The sequence below is a fragment of the Arachis ipaensis genome, chromosome B7 (genome assembly GCF_059453495.1).
Source record: "Arachis ipaensis isolate K30076 ecotype BB chromosome B7, ASM5945349v1, whole genome shotgun sequence".
NCBI classification, from domain to species: domain Eukaryota; kingdom Viridiplantae; phylum Streptophyta; class Magnoliopsida; order Fabales; family Fabaceae; genus Arachis; species Arachis ipaensis.
The window spans coordinates 12527957-12551093 of NC_142442.1; the positions used below are offsets into that span (position 1 = coordinate 12527957).

Below are 23137 nucleotides of genomic sequence, written 5' to 3' on the forward strand. Positions count from 1 at the left end.
TAGCCGTTTGTGTCTGCATGCAATACCCTAACATAGTAGTTATAAGTTATAACTAACATTGGAATATAAAATTATAGCTTGGCTCTTGAACTCTCCTTCAAAAGTTTTGTATAAATATATGAACCTACATATGCTATCATTGCCACAAGTATTCTGATCAAACATATTTAAGGTGATATTCATACAGCAAAAAAAAAAAGTTCAAAGATATATAGATATATATCAAATTAATAATTTAGCTATGGGTCTTAGTCGTCTCAGCATGCTTGTGGTCATTGCCACCATTTTCCTTCCTTCCATTGCTATTGCAACTGAATTTATTGTTGGGGATGATCAAGGATGGAGACCAGGCTTTGATTACAATTCTTGGGCAGCAAGCAAGGTCTTCCATGTTGGAGACACACTTGGTAAGCTAATCTCTCATATTATGTAGTGCAATAATCATCAAAAATTCTCTTTTATTAATAAATTATTAAGATTTCAATTTTGGATAACTTCAACAGATTTTTTACATTGTCATCTAACTAGAAAAACATTTATATGCATGTACCAATTATGTCCCATATGAAACAAGTCAATACATATTTGTTTATTATAGTGTGAAACACGAATCTCATGTGAGTTAAGTGCCACATCTAATGAACGAAATGAGGTGTTGATAAATGATAACACATCTTATCTATTCATATTTATATTTGTTTATTATATTATTGAATAATGTGTGAACAATGTGAATTAATAGAGTTAAAAGAGTAAATTAATCTTAAATTTAATTAGTAGCATTAAATTAGAATATAGTGTATTTTTATTTGATTGGTTGGTTGTTTATATTGTTCAAGATGGTCATTATTTATCTAGCACTCCCCTTTTCAATATATATTATATATTCGAGTAATTATTAAGGTTTTTAAAATCAAATACTTTAGTTTTTCAAATTTCAAAATACACAAAATAATCTTTATTAACATTTATCTCTATCTCTCTAATTTAATCCGAAAAGTGAAGTATAAAACAGTCTCCATATTATTTAAAAAAATCTCAAACTGATCTCTAACAAGTTTTAAAGATTTTAAAATAGTTATTTTAATTAAACGAATCAAATTGAAAAAAAAAATGTGTTGTCTAACAGAGATAAATATTATGATTATTTTGTGTATTTTAAAATTTAAAGAATTAAAGTGTTTAATATTAAAAATTTCATAAACTAATTTAAATAATTATTTTTTATATTCTTATATATTCTATAACAATAGTTTGATTAAGTTGGTGACCAACAAAATATCTCTATCTTAAATAAATATTTTTTTATATTATTTGCAAAAACTGAAAAGTATAAAAACTAAAAAATTTTGCAGAGTTCAAGTATGGTGTTGGAGAACACAATGTGTACAAGGTGGATGGAAGTTCATTCCAGAGCTGTACGGTACCAACAAACAGTACACCAATGACAAGTGGAGATGACCATATCTTGTTGGCAACTGAAGGAAAAAAATGGTACATTTGTGGTGTAGCTGGTCACTGCTCTGCTGGCCAAAAACTCGTTATTACAGTTTTGCCAAACTTGTCTCCAGCACCAGCTCCAGCTGGACCATCACTTTCTGCACCGAGTGCACCTGCACCTGTAGGATTTGTGCCTGCACCTGCTCCTATTGAACAGGGTCCATGGTCCACGAAGAACAAGAATAAGAGGGCATTTAAAAGATTCTTTCAGCATTATTGATTAATTAAACCTCTTTTTGGGGGATGGGGGGATTTCATTGTTGCTCTGACTTTAATTTAAATTTTACTATATTGTTATGCTTGTTTTAATTTGGTTTAATTTCCTCAGAATAAATTATTGGTTCTGTTTCAATATTCATATATACTGGAATGTTGTTGTGATTGCATTGTATGCTCAATCCAACTTCTATTGAAATAAAAGGATTTTCCTTCCTACCATATATATCATTGTTTTATCTTTCAATAATGTTATTTGTTTTTACCTTAGCTTAGCTATACTCTCTTATTACTGAATGTTATAAACTGCTAAGAGGATAGAGATTTTATTTGAGACAGAGACAAATATATACAGCACCAACTCATTTTATCAATATTAACTAAAAAAATTAGATTAATATTTTATTTTTATATTATTAAAATTTAAAATTTAATATTTAAAATAAAATAAATTGTTAATCAAATATTAATAAAAAATAATAAATTTTATCAATTATGTAACATTGCTTTTATATATATACTAAAGAGCACAATCTCAATTATTTAAACATTATAATAATATTGAAGTATAGTGTTAATCGGCAATTACTTTTATATGATTAGAGGCTTGAGTTGTTCTAGTTAACTGGACTCCATATATATATATATAGATTTTAATTACAACTTCGGCTAGGATCATTTTCTGAACAGTACCTAGCTTTGCTCCCATATAAATTTGATGCATTGCTCTTCAGTCTTCACGCTACTACGTACCTTTTGATCTTGAATAGATTTTGTTGATCGTTGGTGAAACTCTCCATTTGTAAAAAATTTAACACTGTGCTTTAGACGATAAACAGGAGTTCACATCAATTTAAACAAAAAAGGACAAACAACTAAAATATAAACACTAAAATTTTTTTAAAAATTTTTACACTCCGCTAAATTTAAGTAAAATATCACAAAAACACTAAATAAGCAACCTAATATCACCTATAAAAGATTTTATTATGTAACATTTCTCATCTTTATATTTGAATAAAGTCCTTAAATTATGTCACTTTTACGGTTTACAATTCGCGGTTCTTTTTCCTCTTAATCTTGTTCCCATGAAAATCACATCTATTTTTTTTGTTTCAGCTAATTCCTTTCTAAGATACGCTACGGTTGTTTCTTCATCACTATAGGTCAACTTTAAATGAGTTCTCACTCTCTAAGTTTTGATAGCTTCATCTTCAGACTCTATTTCCTCATCTTCGCTACTAAGGTTTTGCACCAAGCTAACCTCTCTTTTTTTTTTATGAGCACCTTTCTAGCTTCTCTTTTGCTGACTTTTATTTTACGGGTCTCTTCTTATTTTTAGAGCTATTCATCTTTATTCTCTTAACCTTCACGCGTTTATTAATCTCAATATCTGCTCTCAATCTTCTTCTAAGTCTCGCTGATATACATTTTATTTTTTCTCCATTTATGATTTTAGAACATAATTCTATCCTACTCTTCTTGACTTTGTTGTTGTTGTTACTCGGTCCATTATGGAGGCTCCCATATATAATAACTTCTTCAAAACCCAATGGATATAGAGGGGTAGATATAGATATTAAACTACTCTTCTACCTCAACCCATAATTAAATTTGTAATTGAATTTATGTATTCTATTAGGTTGAATTTGTAGGTCACAAAACTTTTTTATTGTTGTCATGGGCTGAGGTGGAAGAGTAGTTTAATAATAGACTCATCATTTTCTACTTTATGAACAATTACACCCTGTTTCACTTCATTTTAGACCACTCCTTGATTTGGGCTACCAACCAAATCTAATTGAATATTTTGAATCACCTCATCCATATATTTGTCATCCTCAAAGCATTTAGTTGAAATTCAGTTATCAACACTATTTCTGAGTTATATATCTTGCATATTTAGAAGATTATCTCTTTCTTTTTTCAAGATTTTTTTGAGTTTTTCTAAGACAAAACTACTAACATATCATCAACTGCACCCACCTCATTTAATAATGTTGTTCTCCTTTATTCTCTCCACATCATCATCTTTTTTCTCCCATTTTTTGGCATGGTTGTTGTAGGTCTCCGTTTTGTTGTTCACAAAACTGTCATAAATACAACTATTCACCCTTCTTTTAGATCTTACTCTCACGCTGTTGTCATCATTAATCAGGAAATGGTCACACCTCTCTTTAATAAAAATATGGTATTTTACTTTATTTACTTCTAATTGAATTCTATCCTGTATTGTCGGTACTCATAAAATTTCTACCATGACATTTATCGAATTAGATTTGGATTTTTTAAATTTTCAATTTTATTTTAGAGAATAAAGTGTAATCTTTTATCATCTATTTTATAAGTGGAACCAAAAATAAATATAATAGAGAAACCATTTAATAGTAAAAAATTACACTTTACCTTCTAAAATAAACATTCATAATTTAGAGGATCCAAATTCTATCGAATTAAAGTTTTTTATTTTAAATAGATGTTATATGTAAAACATAAATCTTAAATCCTAATAATATTATTAAATTATTAAAAATGATATATATTAGAGATAAGGATTGGTCTAATGATATATATTTAGTAAAATTAACCCTCTTCATCTGTTTCAACTCGTTTAATTTCTCTCTGACTCACTACACACAAGCAATTCAAAGCTATTAACAGTGTTTCAATTGTTAAAAAGAAGTGTTTTTTTAGAAAATCGTAAATTTAAAATAGTGGAATTATATTATTATTATTATTATTATTATTATTATTATTTGATGGGGAGAGTTTTTCATTTACGGTGAAATACTAATAATAACTATCACCTTCATAGGTACCAATCTTTGTCTGACTTGAGTGCCTCTGTAACAAAGGCCACCACATTATTTTCACCACAATTATTGAAGAAAAAATAAACAAAATAAATAGTCTCTTCTTAATTCGGTAAAATAAAAAATACAAAATTATGTTGCTGAATTTGGATCGATATTATCCATTTCTTTTTCCTTTCTTGCCTGGACTAATGATAAGAATATATAATAGATTATTTAATTTTTTGTGGTGAATAATATATAATAGAATATCATTCAAAGTAGACACACAAATTTTTTTTATCCAAAGTGGTAATTTAAAAAAAAATGCTATATATCATTGCAATCGAAACTAGAATTCTACTCAGCTGGCATGCCGTCCCCTATATAGTACTTATAACATTACAAATATAAAATTATAGAGAAAAGGTTTTTTTAATTAAATCTTGAATTATTCTTCAAGAACTCTCTATAAATATCCATGCTATATCTCATACATATAATGGCTCTTAGTTGTCTCAGCGTGGCAGTACTCATTGCCACCATTTCTTGATTTTTGTTTATTTATCTCAAAAATGTAATAAGCACCCCAATTCAAAACCCTAAACCTTAAATTGTATTTATTTTGTAATGTTATAATTTTAGATTCCTATTAATAATTTAATAAAATATCAAATATGTAAAATGATATTGCATTGTTTTAGGGGGCTATAAACCCCTGCTATTTTTTTTAAAACTGTATGTTAAATTGTGACGGTTCAAAACTGTCAGAGTTTTTTTTAAAACCTATTTTAAAAATAAAAGCAGTTGTAAAATGCTGCAAATAATTTTTATCTATTTAGTCGCAATTATACCAGTAATTACTAGCTAGAAATCGCCGCAAATATTAATCCCACACTCTAAATCACATCAGTTATTGAACTGGTAGAATGTCGTTTTGCGACGATTTTAAATCGCCACAAATTCCAAAATAAACCGCCTCTATTTGACACATATATTGTAGTGCCTTATGCCACTTGTCAAGTACTCATTATTAGATAACTATCATAGTAATTGAAAGTGTAGCCAAGCCATACAAGAATTATTGGTCTAATAATAATATTAAGTGTTGTTAGCATGAAATACAATAATAAATAGTGTTGAAGGCAAAAAAAAAAAAAAAAAAAACTATTTTCCAAATCTTTTCATACCTCTTAATTCATCTCCCACACATGTATGCATGCATGCATAAAGAGCACACACATGACGTGAAGTAGATCTCTCTCTGAAGCCACTAATACAACTTATATAATGCAAGCACATGATGAGAGAAGGTACACCAACCCATTCATGTGATACTACTCATGCCAAAAGAACCTCCCATCAACTTAACTATAGTAGTCACACTCCATATATATATATATATATATATATATATATATATATATATATATATATATATATATATATATATATATATATATATATATAAATAGTAAACTATAATAGCTAGCACTATTTATCTTTATCTCAAAGCATTGATTAAATACAGAAAAACTTGCACACCATTAAATAAATATTGAGAAAAGAGAAAGAGAGAGAATTGAAGATATATATGGAGAGTCCCAAAAAGAATAGTAGTGGTGTTGGTGTTAGTGTTAGTAGCTTCTTTCAGATGCCACTTCATTATCCAAGATACACTGAGAAGGATTACCAAGACATGCCTGAGTGGAAGCTTGATGGGTTGCTTAAAGAGTATGGGTTACCTACTCATGGTGATTTAACCTACAAGAGACAGTTTGCTATGGGTGCTTTTCTTTGGCCTAATAAGTCTTGAATTCAACCTCTATTATCTATCATTTGAGACTGCAATTACATACATGTTTAATTTAAATCTTCATTTATAAAAACAAGCTAAGGTGTATACTCACATACATGAAGATGTTAAGAACTTTTAGAAGGTTTAATAAATGAATTTAATTTTGATGTATTATCTGTAAAGTAGTTTTATACGTGTATCTAATTACGTAATGTCATAGTAATAAAAATAATTATCTTTTACGTTGACCACGTGAATGATCATCCAAAATAACAAATGTGATTGCACAACTGTGTAAAATATTTTACACTGTTAATGTATTAAAATTAAACTTTTAATAAATTTGACTAAATTATTTAATATAATATATGTTTACATCTTAATTATTATTTTTTATATGAATACATTTTTACATAAATAGTAGTAGTTAAAAATAAAGAGATATTATTGTTTGGTGTTGTTTTTTGGTATCCATATTTTACTGAATTAGTAGGCGTGTAATGCGTAGTGATACTTATCATTATGATCTTCAAATGGGATAGATGAATTCAATAGATTCTTTCTTCAACTCCACCTTGATTTTCAGCTCCATTATTCGTAAAACTGTTGTTCAATTTCAACAAGCTCGACAAAATTTTTTGGGTTTACAATGGAAATCATTGGTCTAAGAGGGAGTAATTTAGCATTCGCAAACACTCTACAATTATTTAAGCAAATGTAAGATGAGGTTTAATAATTTATCAATATTTGAACTCATAGATTGTTAAGAAATTAATTAATACACGTACCGTACCACATTATGAGTCCTACGGTTGATAATACAATTCATTTATGTACTGCTATTGGGCCTACCTGTGACTGTGGAGAGATTTCAAAAATAAAATGAAAAAATACTAAGTTTAACTCAAAATTTTAAAAGAATAAATTAATATATCTTTTATTTTATAATTTTTTTATTTTTTTTATTTTATTTTAATGTAAGACTAATTTCATATATTTTCACCCTTGCAACATTAATAATTATCCTGTTCGAATATGCATAACAATTTTGTGCTTACCTTGAGATATCATTAGAAGCATTACACTTTAAAAGTAAAGTTAATGGTAACGAAAATGTTTAATAATAAAAAAATATTAATAAAAAATAAATTAAAAATTTTTATTTAATATTTATTAATTATTAAATAAAATAAGTTTTATTTATTCTTTTTAGTATTATCTTACCGTAAAGGTAAACACTAAAATTCTAAACGAATAAAAAAATAAAAAAGGCCAAATTTTATTTTATTTAATAGTTATAATTAATGAATATAATAATTAATAAATATTAAAGATAAAGTTACACTACATTTAAATTTATTGTGTGGGAGTACGTACTCCTCATCTAGTGTCCGACGCTCTGCTAGGGTTTTACTGTGCCGCCTCCATGGTTACACCTTTTTTTGTCTTTTCTTCGTCAAACTCTTTTCCATCTTCTTCTACTTTCTTTTCTTAATTTCTTTTCCACTTAGCTCCCTAATTTTCGTTTTCTCTCCCAATTCATTCCTCTTTTAATTCATTCCATTTTCTAATTCACTCATTCCATATATCTTATGTCTCTTTGGAATCATTAAATACCAATTCTGATTTTCTCTACACCATGAGCAACAAATTAGAGACTCAGAACCCTCATATAATTACTATGACGGTGGAGGGTGCCAGCCTTCAAGTGGCACCCAAAGAAATATGAAACTGCTCTTGTAGAATTGTCGGGGTTTGGAGAGACCCCTGACAATCCACAATCTTAAAGGGATTTGCAAATCCTACTCCCCCGAGGTTAGTTTTATCTGTGAAATAAAAAATCAATCTCGACAAGTTGAAGGAAAACTAAGATCTTGTGGTTTCAAGGAATGGTTTATTGTAGATACTGATGGATTATAAGGGGGTTTGGCAATGGCATGGAGGGATGGTTGCACTGTTCAGATTTTACAGCATGGTAGATTTTTCATTGCGGCATCAGTTCTGACAGCTGGTTCTAATGATCCCTATGGTGTTTATCTCAGTTCAAATGATCAACATAGAATGGCTCAATTTGCTGAATTAACTTCAGTCACCCAACAGTTCGATGGTAAGGTTGTGTTAATGGGGGATTTTAATGCCATTTCTAATCAATTGGAGAAAGAAGGTGGGGGTGCTAAATCTCCTTCTATTGAAACCTTTAATAGTTTTATTGATGATAATTCCCTGATTGATATTGGTATGGTCGGAAGACCATTCACTTGGTCAAATAGACGGAGGGGTGATGAGTTGATATAGGAAAGACTGGACCGATTCCTGGTAGGAGTTGATTGGCAGCAACTCTATCCCAATGCAACGGTTCTTAGACTGTCAGAATCAGGCTCGGATCATGCCCGTCTTCTCCTAGACTCTAACCCGAGAACTGAGAGATCTAAACGCCGATTCAAATTCCAAGAAAGATGGTGTTCTAATGATGAAATAAGGCAGATTGATAGAGAGGTTTGGCATGAACAGATTGATGGTTCAGCCATGTATATCCTAGCTCAAAAAATAAAGCGTTGTCGGCATAAGATTGTCAGATGGCAGCAAGAACAGAGATCTAATTCGAATGTGGAGATTGATTTACTACAGTCAGAATTAGAGGAACTTCGTTTAGCAGGAATTCATGGAGGCGACATCATTTCAGAAATAGAGGACAAACTTGAAAAAGCATTGCAAAATGAGGAATCTTATTGGAAAGATAAGTCTAGAGTCAAATGGCTCAAATTTGGTGATCAGAATACAGCTTTCTTCCATCAGAAATTTAGAAACCGAACCCGAAGGAATAGAATTTGGCAACTAACTGGCAGTGATGGTGAAGTGGCTACTTCAAATGCTGGTATTGCTTCTGTGGCTGAATCTTATTTCAAGGACATCTTTTCCTCCACTTGTCATGAGAACCCTGAACCTCTGTTTATTGATTTTGAACCTAAGGTTACAGCTCACATGAACTGTAGGCTTCAAAGACCAGTGACTATGGAGGAAGTGAAATGCACAACATTTAGCATTCATCCTCAAAGTGCTCCAGGAGATGATGGTATGACAGCAAAATTTTTTCAAAGCTTCTGGAACATACTTAGTGGTGATGTCTTTCGAGCAGTTAAGAGCTTCTTTTCTGGGGGCAGAATCTTGAAGGGTTTTAACCACACTCAGATCTGTCTTATTCCCAAGATTTCTGATGCTAAAGATATGACTCAGGTAAGACCAATAAGCCTATCTTCAGTCTTTTACAAGATTATCTCCAAAGTATTTGTACATAGGCTTCAGGGTATGATGAATAGACTAATTAGCACTACGCAGAGTGCTTTTATTAAAGGCAGATTAATCTCTGATAATATCCTAATTGCTCACGAGTGTATGCATTACTTGAAGAACAAAAAAAGGGGTCTCAAAAATGAAATGGTGCTAAAATTAGATATGAGTAAGGCATATGATAGGGTAGAATGGCACTTTCTTTGGTTTATATTGGAGAAGTTTGGTTTTGACCCCCGATGGATCATGTGGATTCGAGAATTAGTGACAACTGTTTCTTATTCTGTTATTATGGAAGGACAACCTTATGGTTTCTTCAAACCAAATAGAGGTATTCGACAAGGAGATTCTCTATCCCCCTATCTTTTTCTTTTTTGTGCAGAAGGTCTCTCCTTCTTGCTACACAAGGCAGAACAAAACAGACTAATTCAGGGTCTTTAGATACATAGGCGATGTCCCAAGGTCAATCACCTCCTGTTTGCTGATGATTCCATTTTATTCTATAAGGCTAATCCTGAAGCATGTTCAAATATCCTGCATTTATTGAATTCTTATGAAAGCATCAATGGCCAGAGGGTAAATCTTAATAAATCTGCTGTATTCTTTAGCCACAACACTCCGTCCACTACTCGTACACTACTGGCTAACTCTATGAATATTAATCATATTGGGGCTCAGGATAAATACCTTGGTTTGCCTTCTACAGTCTCTAAATCAAAAAAGGCTTCTTTTAGTATGATCAAAGAAAAGGTTCAGAAAAGAATCCAAGGGTGGAAGCACAATCTTCTTTTGTCAGGTGGTAGACACGTATTGCTTAAGGCACTGGGAGAAGCTATTCCTATTTATACATTGCCTTGTTTCAAGTTACCTGATGGTTTAATTTCGGAAATTCACTCTCTACTTTCTCAGTTCTAGTGGGGACAAAAAGGTTTTGAAAGGAGGATGGCTTGGATTAGCTGGGACACTATGACTCGCCCACGAAAAGAAGGAGGCCTTGGATTTAAAGATCTCAGAATCCAAAATCTGGCGCTTTTAGGCAAACAGTTTTGGTGACTTGTAACACAGCCTACTTCCTTATTATCCAAAATCTTAAGAGGTAAATACTTTAGCAATGATAATGCTATAACGACAGAAATTGGAGTCTTACCTTCTTGGGGATGGAGGAGCATATTGGAAGGCCGAAAGATTGTTGAAAAAGGTCTTAATTGGGCTGTGGGTACTGGTGAGAATATCCGAACCTTTGAGGATCCTTGGCTGCATCCTCCGTATCCTTTAATGATTTCTGACATGCCAAATAGACAGGCTATTTCTGAGTTGGTTCCAAGAGTTAAAGATTTAATTACTGAAGATAGAAATTGGAATCAGAATCTCATTCAAGAATTATTTCCCCAAGACGTTGCAAACAGGATTTTGTCAGTTAAAATTCAGCAGAGTAGGGACAAATTGCAATGGGATTTGAACAAATCCAAGCAATATGATACAGCTTCAGGTTACAGAATTGGCTATTTATTTTACCATCCGCCTCTGGAGCTTTGCCCTAATTATATGCAGCAGAAAAAGCCGTGGATTGATCTATGGAAGTTGAACTTGCCTCACAAAATTAAGCTATTTATCTGGAAAGCTCTCCATGGCCGACTTCCGGTGCTTGCTCAGATTCATCACCGCATCCCATCTATATCACCAATATGCCCTTGCTGTCATGAAGCAACGGAAACAGTCACTCATTGTTTGACCGATTGCTCTAGAATTAAAGACGTATGGTCTCAGAGTTATCTTCGTGACTGTCTTCCTCCTCAGAGTTCTAACGACTTTTGGACATGGTGGACTGCATCAACAGAGATACTTAACCCGTTGAAGAATGCTGACCGTAATCCTCAATTGCTTGCCATCATTTGCTGGAACTGCTGGAAAGCTCGCAACCAGTTGATTTTTGAAGGTTCTACTTCTATGCCGTCTGCCATTATAGCAAGCTCTGTCAAGTTGCTTCGTGAAATCCAAAGAACTCCCAGTTTAGGTCGTCATCTCCATGAGACAAGCTCTTAGTTGCATTCAATTTGATTTATCATTATTTCTTCTTTAAGATTTTTCTTCGTTTTTCGACCACGCACCGTTGGATGAATACCTTCAGTGTAGTGTTTTTGGAAAATTTCCACCTTTTATTATGCTGTTCTGCTTTTGGACATCTTTGTATTTCATTTTTTAATAATTAATGGGGAAAAATAATTAATAAATATTAAAAAAATTAAATTTTAATTACTTTTTATTAATATTTTTTAATTATCAAATATTTTTGAATTCTAAAATAGGAGGACCACAATTGTACATTATTATCCTATGGACAAAATATATTATATCAATAAAAAAACAATAGCAATATGCTTTTATTTTTGTGTTATTTGATATTCAATTTCATGTTGAGCTTAAGCTTTGTGTGTTTCCACAGCTAAAGAAGAAAAGGAAAAAAAAAAGGTGAAATTCGTGTGAGATGAGGATATATAGAGACAAATGTTTCTTATCCAGAAATCGTCGTATCTAAAAGATATATAAAACGTTATGATGTGAATGGAATTTTTTATTTTTTTAATTGATTTTGTAAAATATGACTTTTATACTATATAAAATTTAAGTATGATAAACAGAATATATGAAAAAAAAATTTGTACAATATAAAAATTACACTTTATAAAAATCAGTTAAATTAAAACAAGTTGAGAAAAATATATTCTTAAAAAACTTTATACAATAATAATCTTCTATTTTTTATAATAATATTAATTGCTTTATACAATAATATTTCATCACTTTTGAAGATGGATATATTCTATAACCTTTAAAGAGAGCAAGATTATTTTGTTCTCAAATTTCTGAATACAATATCAATATATTTGTATGTAAAAGATTTTTACCAAGTTATTAGCATCAAATTTCAGCAGGCACTGTTATTAGCATGACTTTTATTTGACTTTCTGAGTGTTAAGAACTTAAGATAGTAAGAGGGAGTAAATCTGACTGTGTCGGTGTCAACATTGATTGAATCAACAAAGAAAACCATCAAAGTCAGCAACTTTACTTTCACTGCACCATTTCATCGTCCAAACTGCAATTCACTACTCCCGTCACTCACAGCCACACCTCCACCTTCATCTTCATTCATACAACACCCCACATGCAGAGACTAAGAAAGAAACAATTTAGACTTGCACCTTCCATTCTTTGACCTCCTAATCTAATCATGAAACCTTCCATCAATGCCGATTCTTTCAAAACCCCGTTCATATTCAAGACCGTCGCATTCTTCGCTCTCGCAGTTACCTTCTTTTACTTTGGCAAGCAATGGTCCAATTCCAATGGCTACAATCACATCATCTTCTTCTCCACCACCACCACTGCCACCACACCGCAAGTCGCCATATCCCCCAATTTCAACGTCTCCTTCAATGCCACTAATACAACTTATATAATGCAAGCACATGATGAGAGAAGGTACACCAACCCATTCATGTGATACTACTCATGCCAAAAGAACCTCCCATCAACTTAACTATAGTAGTCACACTCCATATATATATATATATATATATATATATATATATATATATATATATATAAATAGTAAACTATAATAGCTAGCACTATTTATCTTTATCTCAAAGCATTGATTAAATACAGAAAAACTTGCACACCATTAAATAAATATTGAGAAAAGAGAAAGAGAGAGAATTGAAGATATATATGGAGAGTCCCAAAAAGAATAGTAGTGGTGTTGGTGTTAGTGTTAGTAGCTTCTTTCAGATGCCACTTCATTATCCAAGATACACTGAGAAGGATTACCAAGACATGCCTGAGTGGAAGCTTGATGGGTTGCTTAAAGAGTATGGGTTACCTACTCATGGTGATTTAACCTACAAGAGACAGTTTGCTATGGGTGCTTTTCTTTGGCCTAATAAGTCTTGAATTCAACCTCTATTATCTATCATTTGAGACTGCAATTACATACATGTTTAATTTAAATCTTCATTTATAAAAACAAGCTAAGGTGTATACTCACATACATGAAGATGTTAAGAACTTTTAGAAGGTTTAATAAATGAATTTAATTTTGATGTATTATCTGTAAAGTAGTTTTATACGTGTATCTAATTACGTAATGTCATAGTAATAAAAATAATTATCTTTTACGTTAACCACGTGAATGATCATCCAAAATAACAAATGTGATTGCACAACTGTGTAAAATATTTTACACTGTTAATGTATTAAAATTAAACTTTTAATAAATTTGACTAAATTATTTAATATAATATATGTTTACATCTTAATTATTATTTTTTATATGAATACATTTTTACATAAATAGTAGTAGTTAAAAGAAAGAGATATTATTGTTTGGTGTTGTTTTTTGGAATCCATATTTTACTGAAGTAGTAGTCGTGTAATGTGTAGTGATACTTTCATTATGATCTTCAAATGGGATAGATGAATTCAATAGATTCTTTCTTCAACTCCACCTTGATTTTCAGCTCCATTATTCGTAAAACTGTTGTTCAATTTCAACAAGCTCGACAAAACTTTTTGGGTTCACAATGGAAATCATTGGTCTAAGAGGGAGTAATTTAGGATTCGCAAACACTACAATTATTTAAGCAAATGTAAGATGAGGTTTAATAATTTATTAATATTTGAACTCAGATCGTTAAGAAATTAATTAATACACGTACCGTACCACATTATGAGTCCTACGGTTGATAATACAATTCATTTATGTACTGCTATTGGGCCCACCTGTGACTGTGGAGAGATTTCAAAAATAAAATAAAAAAATATCACGTCCAACTCAAAATCTTAAAATAATAAGTTAATAGATCTTTTATTTTATTAAATTTTTGTTCTTTTTTATTTATTTTAATATAAGACTAATTTCATATATTTTTATACTTGCAACATTAATAATTGAAAAAGTTTTCAAGTGGTCCAGACCACTTTTCTGGAACTCTGATGGTCCATGTAAAGTGTCCATTAGATTTAACAATTAATTAAACAAACGGTTCAGATTGAGATGGATTTAGATAAAGTGATGCATCAAATTTTTAGCGCACCATACGACAAGACTTGATGCTGTGGTTGTCTCCCGTTAGGTGGTTTATAGGGGAGTAGGGGTCGATAATGCCCCTTGGTAGCGCTGTGGTGGAATTGAAAGCCAGCTAAGTTGAGGAACGGCTAGCTGAGAAGTGTATGGGCTAGGATTTGAGTTTTTTGAAGTATGGGCCAGACTGGTGTTATTGGATTATGTAAAGTATTAGTAGCCCTTTGTTTAAGAGATGGTGTGATTACTCCATTACTTCATGAAGTAATGTGGATAAACTGGATATTATCAAGTAAAATCTGCTGCGATGTTGTGGTTCGTGTTAATGGTCGTATGATTGGTGGGCTTGGGTTTTGGTTTAGGATAAGATTGCGTTGTCTTATCCGCAGACCAAAAGATAATAAAAACCCTAACCGCATTTCAAGACAATTGGAATCAGAGCCGTCGTCTCCATCTTTTCTATCCTGCCTTCTTGTTTGCTATGTTAGTCATCGGTCATATCTTCTCCCTTTCAGGTGTGTGACTTTTGTGCGTTGTTGATGTGAAACTTCATTTAAATTTCGTTACTCTGAATTCTGTTTGAGAGATGCTGAGAGATATGCTTTCGGACGGATCTGAAAGTCCGGCGTGTTAGGTGGATGAATTCCTGACTGTTGATGTCAGCCCTCCCAAGGCGCACCTCCCAGCCACTCCCAGTCCCACGAACCAACGCCTCGTAACCCGGTCCCAGTCTCGTCGAACCACCGCCTCCAAGCAGCGCCGGAAAGCCACGAATCAGCGCGGAGCATCCCCTCCCAACAGTGCCAAACCGGCGAACCGAACTACTCCGACACCAGATATGGAGCCTCCAACTCATGTATTAATTTGAACGATTTATTTTCTTTGATGTCTAATTCAATGTATTTTTGTTGGATTTCTGGGTAATTGTTATTGATTTCATTATTTTTGAATTTTTTCATTTGTTTGAATTTGTGAATTTATTTTGTTTGAAATTGCTGAGTAGTTGTCGTTAACAGTATTTGGAATTGAAATGAATACCTGGCAGATGTAGTAGTTCTGGCTACATGCATCATATTGATAGAATTGGGTTGCCCTTCAACGCACATGCATAACTTAATTGGTCCTGTTATTCTTTATGTCTAAAATTTTGCATGTTGAACTTACACAAACATATCATAAATTTACAGATGAAGGAAGCTTCTATTTTGAAGGGGAAACTGTTGGTGGGATGAGCATCAGTATTCGCTTTCCATGACCTCTTCAGTTGTTCGAGGGGTTACTGCATTAGGTGCCGCAGTTTCTGGACAAATAAATGTATGTGGAGTATATATGATTAATGTTGAATTTTTTTAAAGGGAGAAGTTTAGGTAAATATAACTTTTATGTTTTGCCTTTGCATTTAGCAGCTTCCAGAGGATAAAACATTCTATTTAGCAAACTTTCTGTCGGGCATTGCAGTCCCTGGAGATGCTAAGGACTTCTTCAATCAAGTTGACTCGTTAGCTTTTCAGGAGAGCAACAACAGGCAGGTTCCTATACAAGTTAATGTATTGTTTAAATGTGGTTTACAGCAATATTTCTTTTCGTTCTGTTTCTTGTTCTTCTCAGCCAATGTAAGTGTTGTCTTATGTTGTTGTAGGGGTACCATAAGCTTAACATTGTCACTTGCTGAAACGGGCTATTCATTAACCAGGAAATGCCAACTTAAGGTACGTAGGTAATTAAAGTCTCTAAAATCTTTGTTTAGCTATAGTTTTACTTTATGAAGGTCTTGGTCCTTGCACATTTTCTCATATGATATTGGTCCATATTTTGGATTTTCGTCCTTGCCCTTTAATAACTGTATTTTGTGTAGATCGTATAACAAAGAAAACTTCATGGGTTTGATGGTTATGCAGTCAGGCCTGTGAAAATTTTGTGCCCCAAATTGCCGAATAAGTTTGATAATTAGGTTTGTTTCCTGTTGCATCAGAAGTTGCTGGCTTGTTGGTTATGTTTTATTCTCCCAGTTAGAGATCAATGTTGCTGCTTGAATGCCGATATTGAATAGTTTATGAATATATTGTCGTGAAATGTGAATTTTGATTGGTTAAAACCTTGAATGTATTCACAGTATGTGTTGAAAACGCTGTAAACTTTTTGTGGAAAATTGTGAATTAAATAAATGTTATAATATGTTGGCATGACAATGATTGTAACTTGTTGTGAATGTCTTAAAGAAAGCTAGTAACAGAATTTGAGTACCTGAAGAGAAGTATTGGATAGTTCTTATTATAAATTTAGGTTACGTGAAAGCTGGAAACCATATAAAAATTAGCAGCATTTGTTTTGGTCCATCCAAACAAAAAAAGGGTTTTATTAACTTTGTGTCTCCTAATTCAGGGATGCAATTTTTGTGTTCCTCTATTGGGTTTGTTTGTTAGTTTGCAATATACCAAAAAATTTCTTTCCTTTTGATCAGCTACTTGTTTTGCAAACCTATAATATATTGACTGATATTTTTTACATTAATAAATCACTGTCGTCATTCATGCATTCATTACCTAACCAGGTAAGACCTGCATGCATTTCTTAGTAGTTCAAAATCGTTTTTAAAGGGAGGGAAGAATTAGCAGCTTGGTAAGAGATAAGAGAGCTTTATCTGTAAGCAGTTGATGTAACATTTTTTATTCGAACAAGTACCTTGATTAATATATCTTGTCAAGTCGTTTTTCTTCACGTGGTCTTCATTTTTGAGAATTTACGCAGCAGCAACCAATAAAAACTTTTTGAATCTGGAGTTGAACAATAATTAATTTTCTTTCGCAGGTATAGTTTCCTGCAATGGAGGCGCTTCTTGTACGGCCTATTTAACTGTAAATGTTGACGAGGAGCAGGTATGGTCGGAATTAACATTTTACGTCTGAAGGTGTTATGAAGTGAAAATTTTATTTTGAAACGCAACGCAATTCGGTAAATTTCTGAAAGAAGACAGAGTACTCAGGACCCATTTAAATTTTCATGCTTGAGGTTCAAAATAAAATGTTAGCAAGATGTGGACAGACCTGAAACTACTAAGTAGCTATGCAGTTGTGTCAGTCGATTGTAACTAATTTAACGAGCACGTGTTGCCGAACAGAATAGGTGGCATAAATTTTGATAAAAGAATTAATGTAATGTAATTTGAAAAGTTGAATATTGTTGGACCTACCAGTTGGGGATGGAATAGAAGTAAAATGGAGGTAGAGAGAAGATTTTAGCGTTTGTTTGAATCAAGGCCGTTACGGATTTGTATACTTATCGAAGTTAAAGCAAGATTATTTGCGTTGTTTTTGAGTATAATGGGGAATTTAAATTTAAATTTCCGGAGATTCATTTGAGTGACTCCGATATTGATTATTCAAGTTTGATAAGTTTCCATGAAGATGACCGCCGTATGGGAAATAATTTTCCTATTCATATGATGGTGATCAATATGGAAACCTCTGAAACTAGAGTAATCAATTTCGGAAGCAGTCAAATGAATCGGCGCGGATTTAAATTTGGATTCTGCTTTGTACTTAAATGCCACGAGAAACTCTTGCTTTAGTTCCGATCACTCTACAACTCTGTCTCAGCGTTCGTTCAATCAAACACGATCATTTTTTTTCTTGCTCCATTTTACTTCTACTTCATCCCGGTTGGTAGCTCTAACAATATTTGTTTCCGCAGGCTATTCAAAAATTTCTGTTTTAAGAAATTCGATGGTACCTCGTTATGTTGGCAACACGGTCTATAATGATTGTTGTTAGCACGAAATCCAATATGAATGCAGGAAATTGAAACTGATATGATTGATAATCTCTTTTGCCGTCGAATAATTACGCAATAGAAATAAAAGATGCAGTAACTTTTTTTTGTTGTGCACGTCTTTGTTGCTGACTTCCCGAGGACGAGGCCCCCTGGGGGATAAGAAAAGGCTGCGTGCACACATTGGATCAGACGGGGAAGAATACAAAGGTTATGCGGACATGTACCGCGGTCTTTGGCTAGAAATCATGTTTTCGTCAGGAGGGAGGGCAATAGCGAAGCAATTTAAAGTGACCAAATTTCACAAACGGGAGACACATTCTGCGCAACATGAAAGGGGGATTTTGTTGGAGAGGTACATATATGTTGTTGACATCTTGTTTCAGTTTTTGTACCTTATAAATTTCAATGCATGACATGCCGCACACGTGATTGTGTTTTTTGACTTCGTTGGCCACATGAGGCTGCATATATTCAGCCTTTTTTCTTTGTTGGACATAAACTTATTGAATTTAACGTTACTTGACATTTCTTTAGACTGTGTATCTTTTTGTGGCCCATTTTTTTGTTTAGTTCTTCTATGTTATTTGCACTAAAAGCTTTATTAGCATAAGACTAATGTTGCATCTTTCTGCATTGTTTTGGCTTGGTTCTTTAGTTTTAGTATGTAGCATAGGTTCGGTAGTTTCTGTTCTTTTACATTGTTGGAAGGTTCAATGTTCGGTTCTTTCCGTTTTGCTATGGAAAACAAAACATGGGTTTTGTGTTTTGTTTAGTGAAAGGAAAAGACACGGTTTGCTCTCTTGGCTGGAACCCATGTTTGTCTTCTATGCTTATCCAGTTCAGGTATGCTTCTTTTTTGTTTTTGTTTTTGTTTGTTGTTTTTCCCATCGTTCTGCCACTGTTTCTTCTTCCCTTTTATTGAAAATTTAAATATTGTTATGAATCGTTTAAGGATCCTCCCTTTACTTTCTATTGTCCCTTTAAAAACTTTTGTTCTGATTTGATGAGGAAAATAGAAAAGACGATGAACCACTTTAGCTGTTTTGTACTTAGTTTTTGCCAACTTTATGTTCTGTATTGTTCTTTTCGGTTGATATTTTTTTAGATCTCCAAACTTGCCTTAAATTTCAACACTTTTAACTCAAATGTGTCACTTTCATGACAGGTGGTTGCTGAAAGATCTTCTCCAATTCATCACAGAATGTTGACTCTATAAAAGAAATGTCTGTTTCCTATAAATGTAACAACCGGGCTGTACAGAATTTATATGTATTTAGACTTCGCTTCAATGGAGAAATACAGTCTCAATCGGATGCATGAATGTCAATAATCTAACCATCATCGGAGTGCACTAGTTTTTTAACTTGGAAAATTCTTGTCATGCCATTCCTTTTCCTCATGTCCATTTCATCAAGTCTCGTTTTCTACTTCCCAGTAGGGCTGAGAGATGAATTAAACCTCTTAATGTACTTTGTGCTATACATTTTCATGTCTCTTTTAGCAAGTGAAGCAGTTATGTTTGTCATGGAAGTTGTTTATCGTTTTGCTGTGTTCATTTTTTTATGCAGATAATAATCTCTGCGTTTTAGTTGTAGGCGTCAGAGAGTCGGTACAGAATTTAGTAGTTTTTTTTTTGCCTTACTTGCATTGTTGCGTTGTACAATGAAATCATCTTCTATGCATTTTGCATTTCCTATATCAGTTTTCAGTTTATAACGAATTTTTGTAGCTGTATGTGTTGCGTCAAATTATTATCATTAATTAAATGTGTGTCATTCTCAATCCCCAATTGCACCAGATCTTAAGATTCTTGTGGTTTTTTGTCGTTACTTACATTGGGGAAGATATTTTGTTTATATAAAAACAAATTTGTCTTTTTTACAAAACGTGTACGACGTTATTTGTTCATAATAAAAAAATATTTATTATTCAAAAACGACGTTTTGTCTTTTCATATTTTAAAAAAATATTTGTTTTACAAAACCTCAGTAACGTTATGTTCTATCATAATAGGACATTTAAAATAGCAGAATGAACAAAAATTATCGCTTTTCACATTAAAATTGTCTATATCTATAAATCTTAGCCTGCATGTACCGTATGTGTTCATATGTCCTAAACAGAGGAGGAGGGTAAATGGATTAATTGCTTAAATTGCTAAAATCACGTATGAATAATTATACTTCGCTGAGTTAATAAGACTTAAGCTGGAAGAATAAGCTGATGTTATGCGTGAAGTGAACATTAGAGTAACTAATAGAATAGAATATACGTTAAAAAGTAAAGAATGCAACACAGTGAAAAGTAAGACTGCTACAAATCAGGTAACACATGCTGGTAGGTGCTGTTATAACTAAGGTTAAGAGGAGCCTACTTCCTAACCAGAGTTAAGTATAGAACGAGGATGGTGACGAAGATAAATAGGATAAACTGGTAGGGATTATGTTGCCGGCGCCCCTGGTTGGATCGGTTGCTTTGACGGACAGTTGAGTGGTTGTCCCGTCGTTCAATTTGACGTTGTTCCTGTATACCTTCGTCGAAAGGGAGTAGTTGGTCAGGAATCGGTGATGGGTTGTGTCGCATAGATGTTGCATCAATTTGATGCACTGGAGGACCATTGTTAGTGAGCTGAGTCTGCAATCGTCTGGCAGATAGGAATTGTTCGAACGCCAAACGAGCTTCGTCGAATGTTTCGTAAGACTTATGGAGGTTGCCGCTAAATTCGTTAACTTGGCTATGACAGGCCGGCCAGGAACTATAGATACCAGGGACCCTCCCTATGAAAACAACATAGTATTTCTTCTTGTCACGGACCATGTTGAGATTCCAAGGGAGAGTTGTGTTGAGTATGTTTAAGATGGGAGGTTGGTCTTGGTGCTTTTTAAAGGGATCGAGGATGGCTCCTGTGATTTGAACAGGAAATTGAAATTGTGCAACTGTGATATTTCCAACGGTTGGAAAGTTATCGAATGTGGGGCTGACATGTGTCGTTTTGCAAGGAGCATCAACTAGCCTAACTTTTGGTTCGAAGAAGAACATGGTTCCGGTTGAAATAAAAAATTATTAAATAAAATATAAATTTTGATACTTAATTATAACAAATGAAATATATAACAAGTATGTAACTCAATGGTATGGACTCATTTATTTAATTTTTAAAATACAGGTTGTAATTTTACTGTATAAACTCATGCGAGGTTGACGAAGGCTTGCATCTCGTAGTCTGCGCGACACTTGATGCATGGAATATGAGCGGGCCCTCCGAAAGCATGGACGGAGTTTCGCTCTGCTGCACGTCTGCGATAGTCATACAGAAGAGGCATGTGGCCCCTGGTGGAGCACGCAGGTGAGGCACAGACGGTTTGTTGTTCTTCTATACGGGGTATTTGGACCTCACCTGGCCACGAGATTGTCATAATTGAAAAGCACCTTGCCTTACAATCAGTGAGTGAACCAGCCGCATCAAGCTCGCGATACAGTTTCAGCCCTCTTTGTTTTTCGTCGTTGTCGTCCGTGCGAAGCAGCAATGTCATGGTCAGTGCGTATTTGGCTGCTACATGTTCTGTATTTGTTGCACTATTCAGCATCTGGAGTCCAGCATTTTCGTTACGTCTGATGAAGAGTTCCCGAAGTGCCTCCCGGAACAGAAGCTCTGGATTGCCAGCTACCATGCATCGATCGAAGAATCTCTTTGCCTCCGGGTTGAGGCACCACCACCACGGCGTGGCATGCGGTGGTGGGATGGAAACACTCCGGTGTACAATCTCGGCCTCTCCCGCATCGCGCGCAGCCTTGCAGGTCATTCTGAGACTGCACAGGTCGCGAATGGAGTCTGTCGCAACTTTAATGGTTATTTCTACCCAGATGTCGTTGGGAATGAAAGCGATGTTTGAAAAATATTCGACTGTCATTTTCAGATTGTTCCTGCTGGTTCCTATTTCGATGGGGATGAGGATACGTGTTTAGAGTATAGGGTTTGGAGTGTGGCATAGTAGTGTAGCCTCCATATTTATAAGTCCACCGACCCTGTTGGAAACCTGCATTTGAGTGTAGCAGACTAGGGATCTCTTTAATGCATGCGTAATATTAAACGTTAGAGCAACCGTAAGTAAATTTTGGTGAAAACTGGACAGTGTATGGGGAATGGTATTAATTATTGGAAAAGAATAGATGACCAAGAAGATTTTTCAACAATGTTCCCCTAGTACTCTCCTAATTAAATTTACTCTATTAATGTTATTATAATACACTGTTCAGACGTTGTTAAACACATGTTATTACTTAGCTACACTTTTCTAAACCTGTAGTAGTATACATTATTCCACGTGTAGTCAGTAGAATGTTAAAGGTTCGGTCAGATACTTAGCCGTTTAATGTATGGATAGTTAATAGTTAATCTTTAATGTAATCTGCATAGTTTAGGGTAGTTTAATATCATGGATATGAATTTTGTGTTTTTGAAACTTGTTTCGTGTATCACATAGAGAGTAGATGATGCGACGCGTTTAATGTGAAAATGAAAAAGCGTTGTACATATGGTGGAGGGTGGGAAAAACGGATAGGTGAGGTTACTGCATTTATTATCAAATTTAAAGCCCTGGAGAAGCGGTGTGCCTGTCCACTGAGATAACTGTGTATACATAGTTGGATTTGAGAATGTGATGAGGCATGTCATATATAAATATAAAT

General features: G+C 33.5%; 3 protein-coding genes across 3 annotated transcripts; 2 read left to right on the plus strand and 1 right to left on the minus strand.

Moving 5' to 3' along the window:
* Positions 1–241: 241 nt before the first annotated feature.
* LOC107608593 (blue copper protein 1a-like) lies at positions 242–1720 on the plus strand. The gene is made up of 2 exons (XM_016310338.3): positions 242–407; positions 1356–1720. The coding sequence occupies exons 1-2, from the start codon at positions 242–244 to the stop codon at positions 1718–1720; spliced, it is 531 nt and encodes a 176-aa protein (XP_016165824.1).
* A 4382-nt stretch (positions 1721–6102) lies between these two features.
* Positions 6103–6324, plus strand: LOC148550359 (uncharacterized). Its single transcript, XM_088494453.1, has one exon. It carries the CDS (start codon positions 6103–6105, stop codon positions 6322–6324), a length of 222 nt encoding a protein of 73 aa, XP_088350579.1.
* Positions 6325–21636: 15312 nt separating this feature from the next.
* Positions 21637–22359, minus strand: LOC107606599 (uncharacterized). The gene has a single exon (XM_016308643.1). It carries the CDS (start codon positions 22357–22359, stop codon positions 21637–21639), a length of 723 nt encoding a protein of 240 aa, XP_016164129.1.
* Positions 22360–23137: the final 778 nt, after the last annotated feature.

Excerpts from the sequence above, each read along its gene's own strand:
- LOC107608593 (XM_016310338.3), top strand. The coding sequence starts at position 242 with ATGGGTCTTAGTCGTCTCAGCATGCTTGTGGTCATTGCCACCATTTTC. Across the intron at positions 408-1,355 it reads CCATGTTGGAGACACACTTG|AGTTCAAGTATGGTGTTGGA; the intron begins GTAAGCTAATCT and ends AAAATTTTGCAG.
- LOC148550359 (XM_088494453.1), top strand. The coding sequence starts at position 6,103 with ATGGAGAGTCCCAAAAAGAATAGTAGTGGTGTTGGTGTTAGTGTTAGT.
- LOC107606599 (XM_016308643.1), bottom strand. The coding sequence starts at position 22,359 with ATGACAGTCGAATATTTTTCAAACATCGCTTTCATTCCCAACGACATC.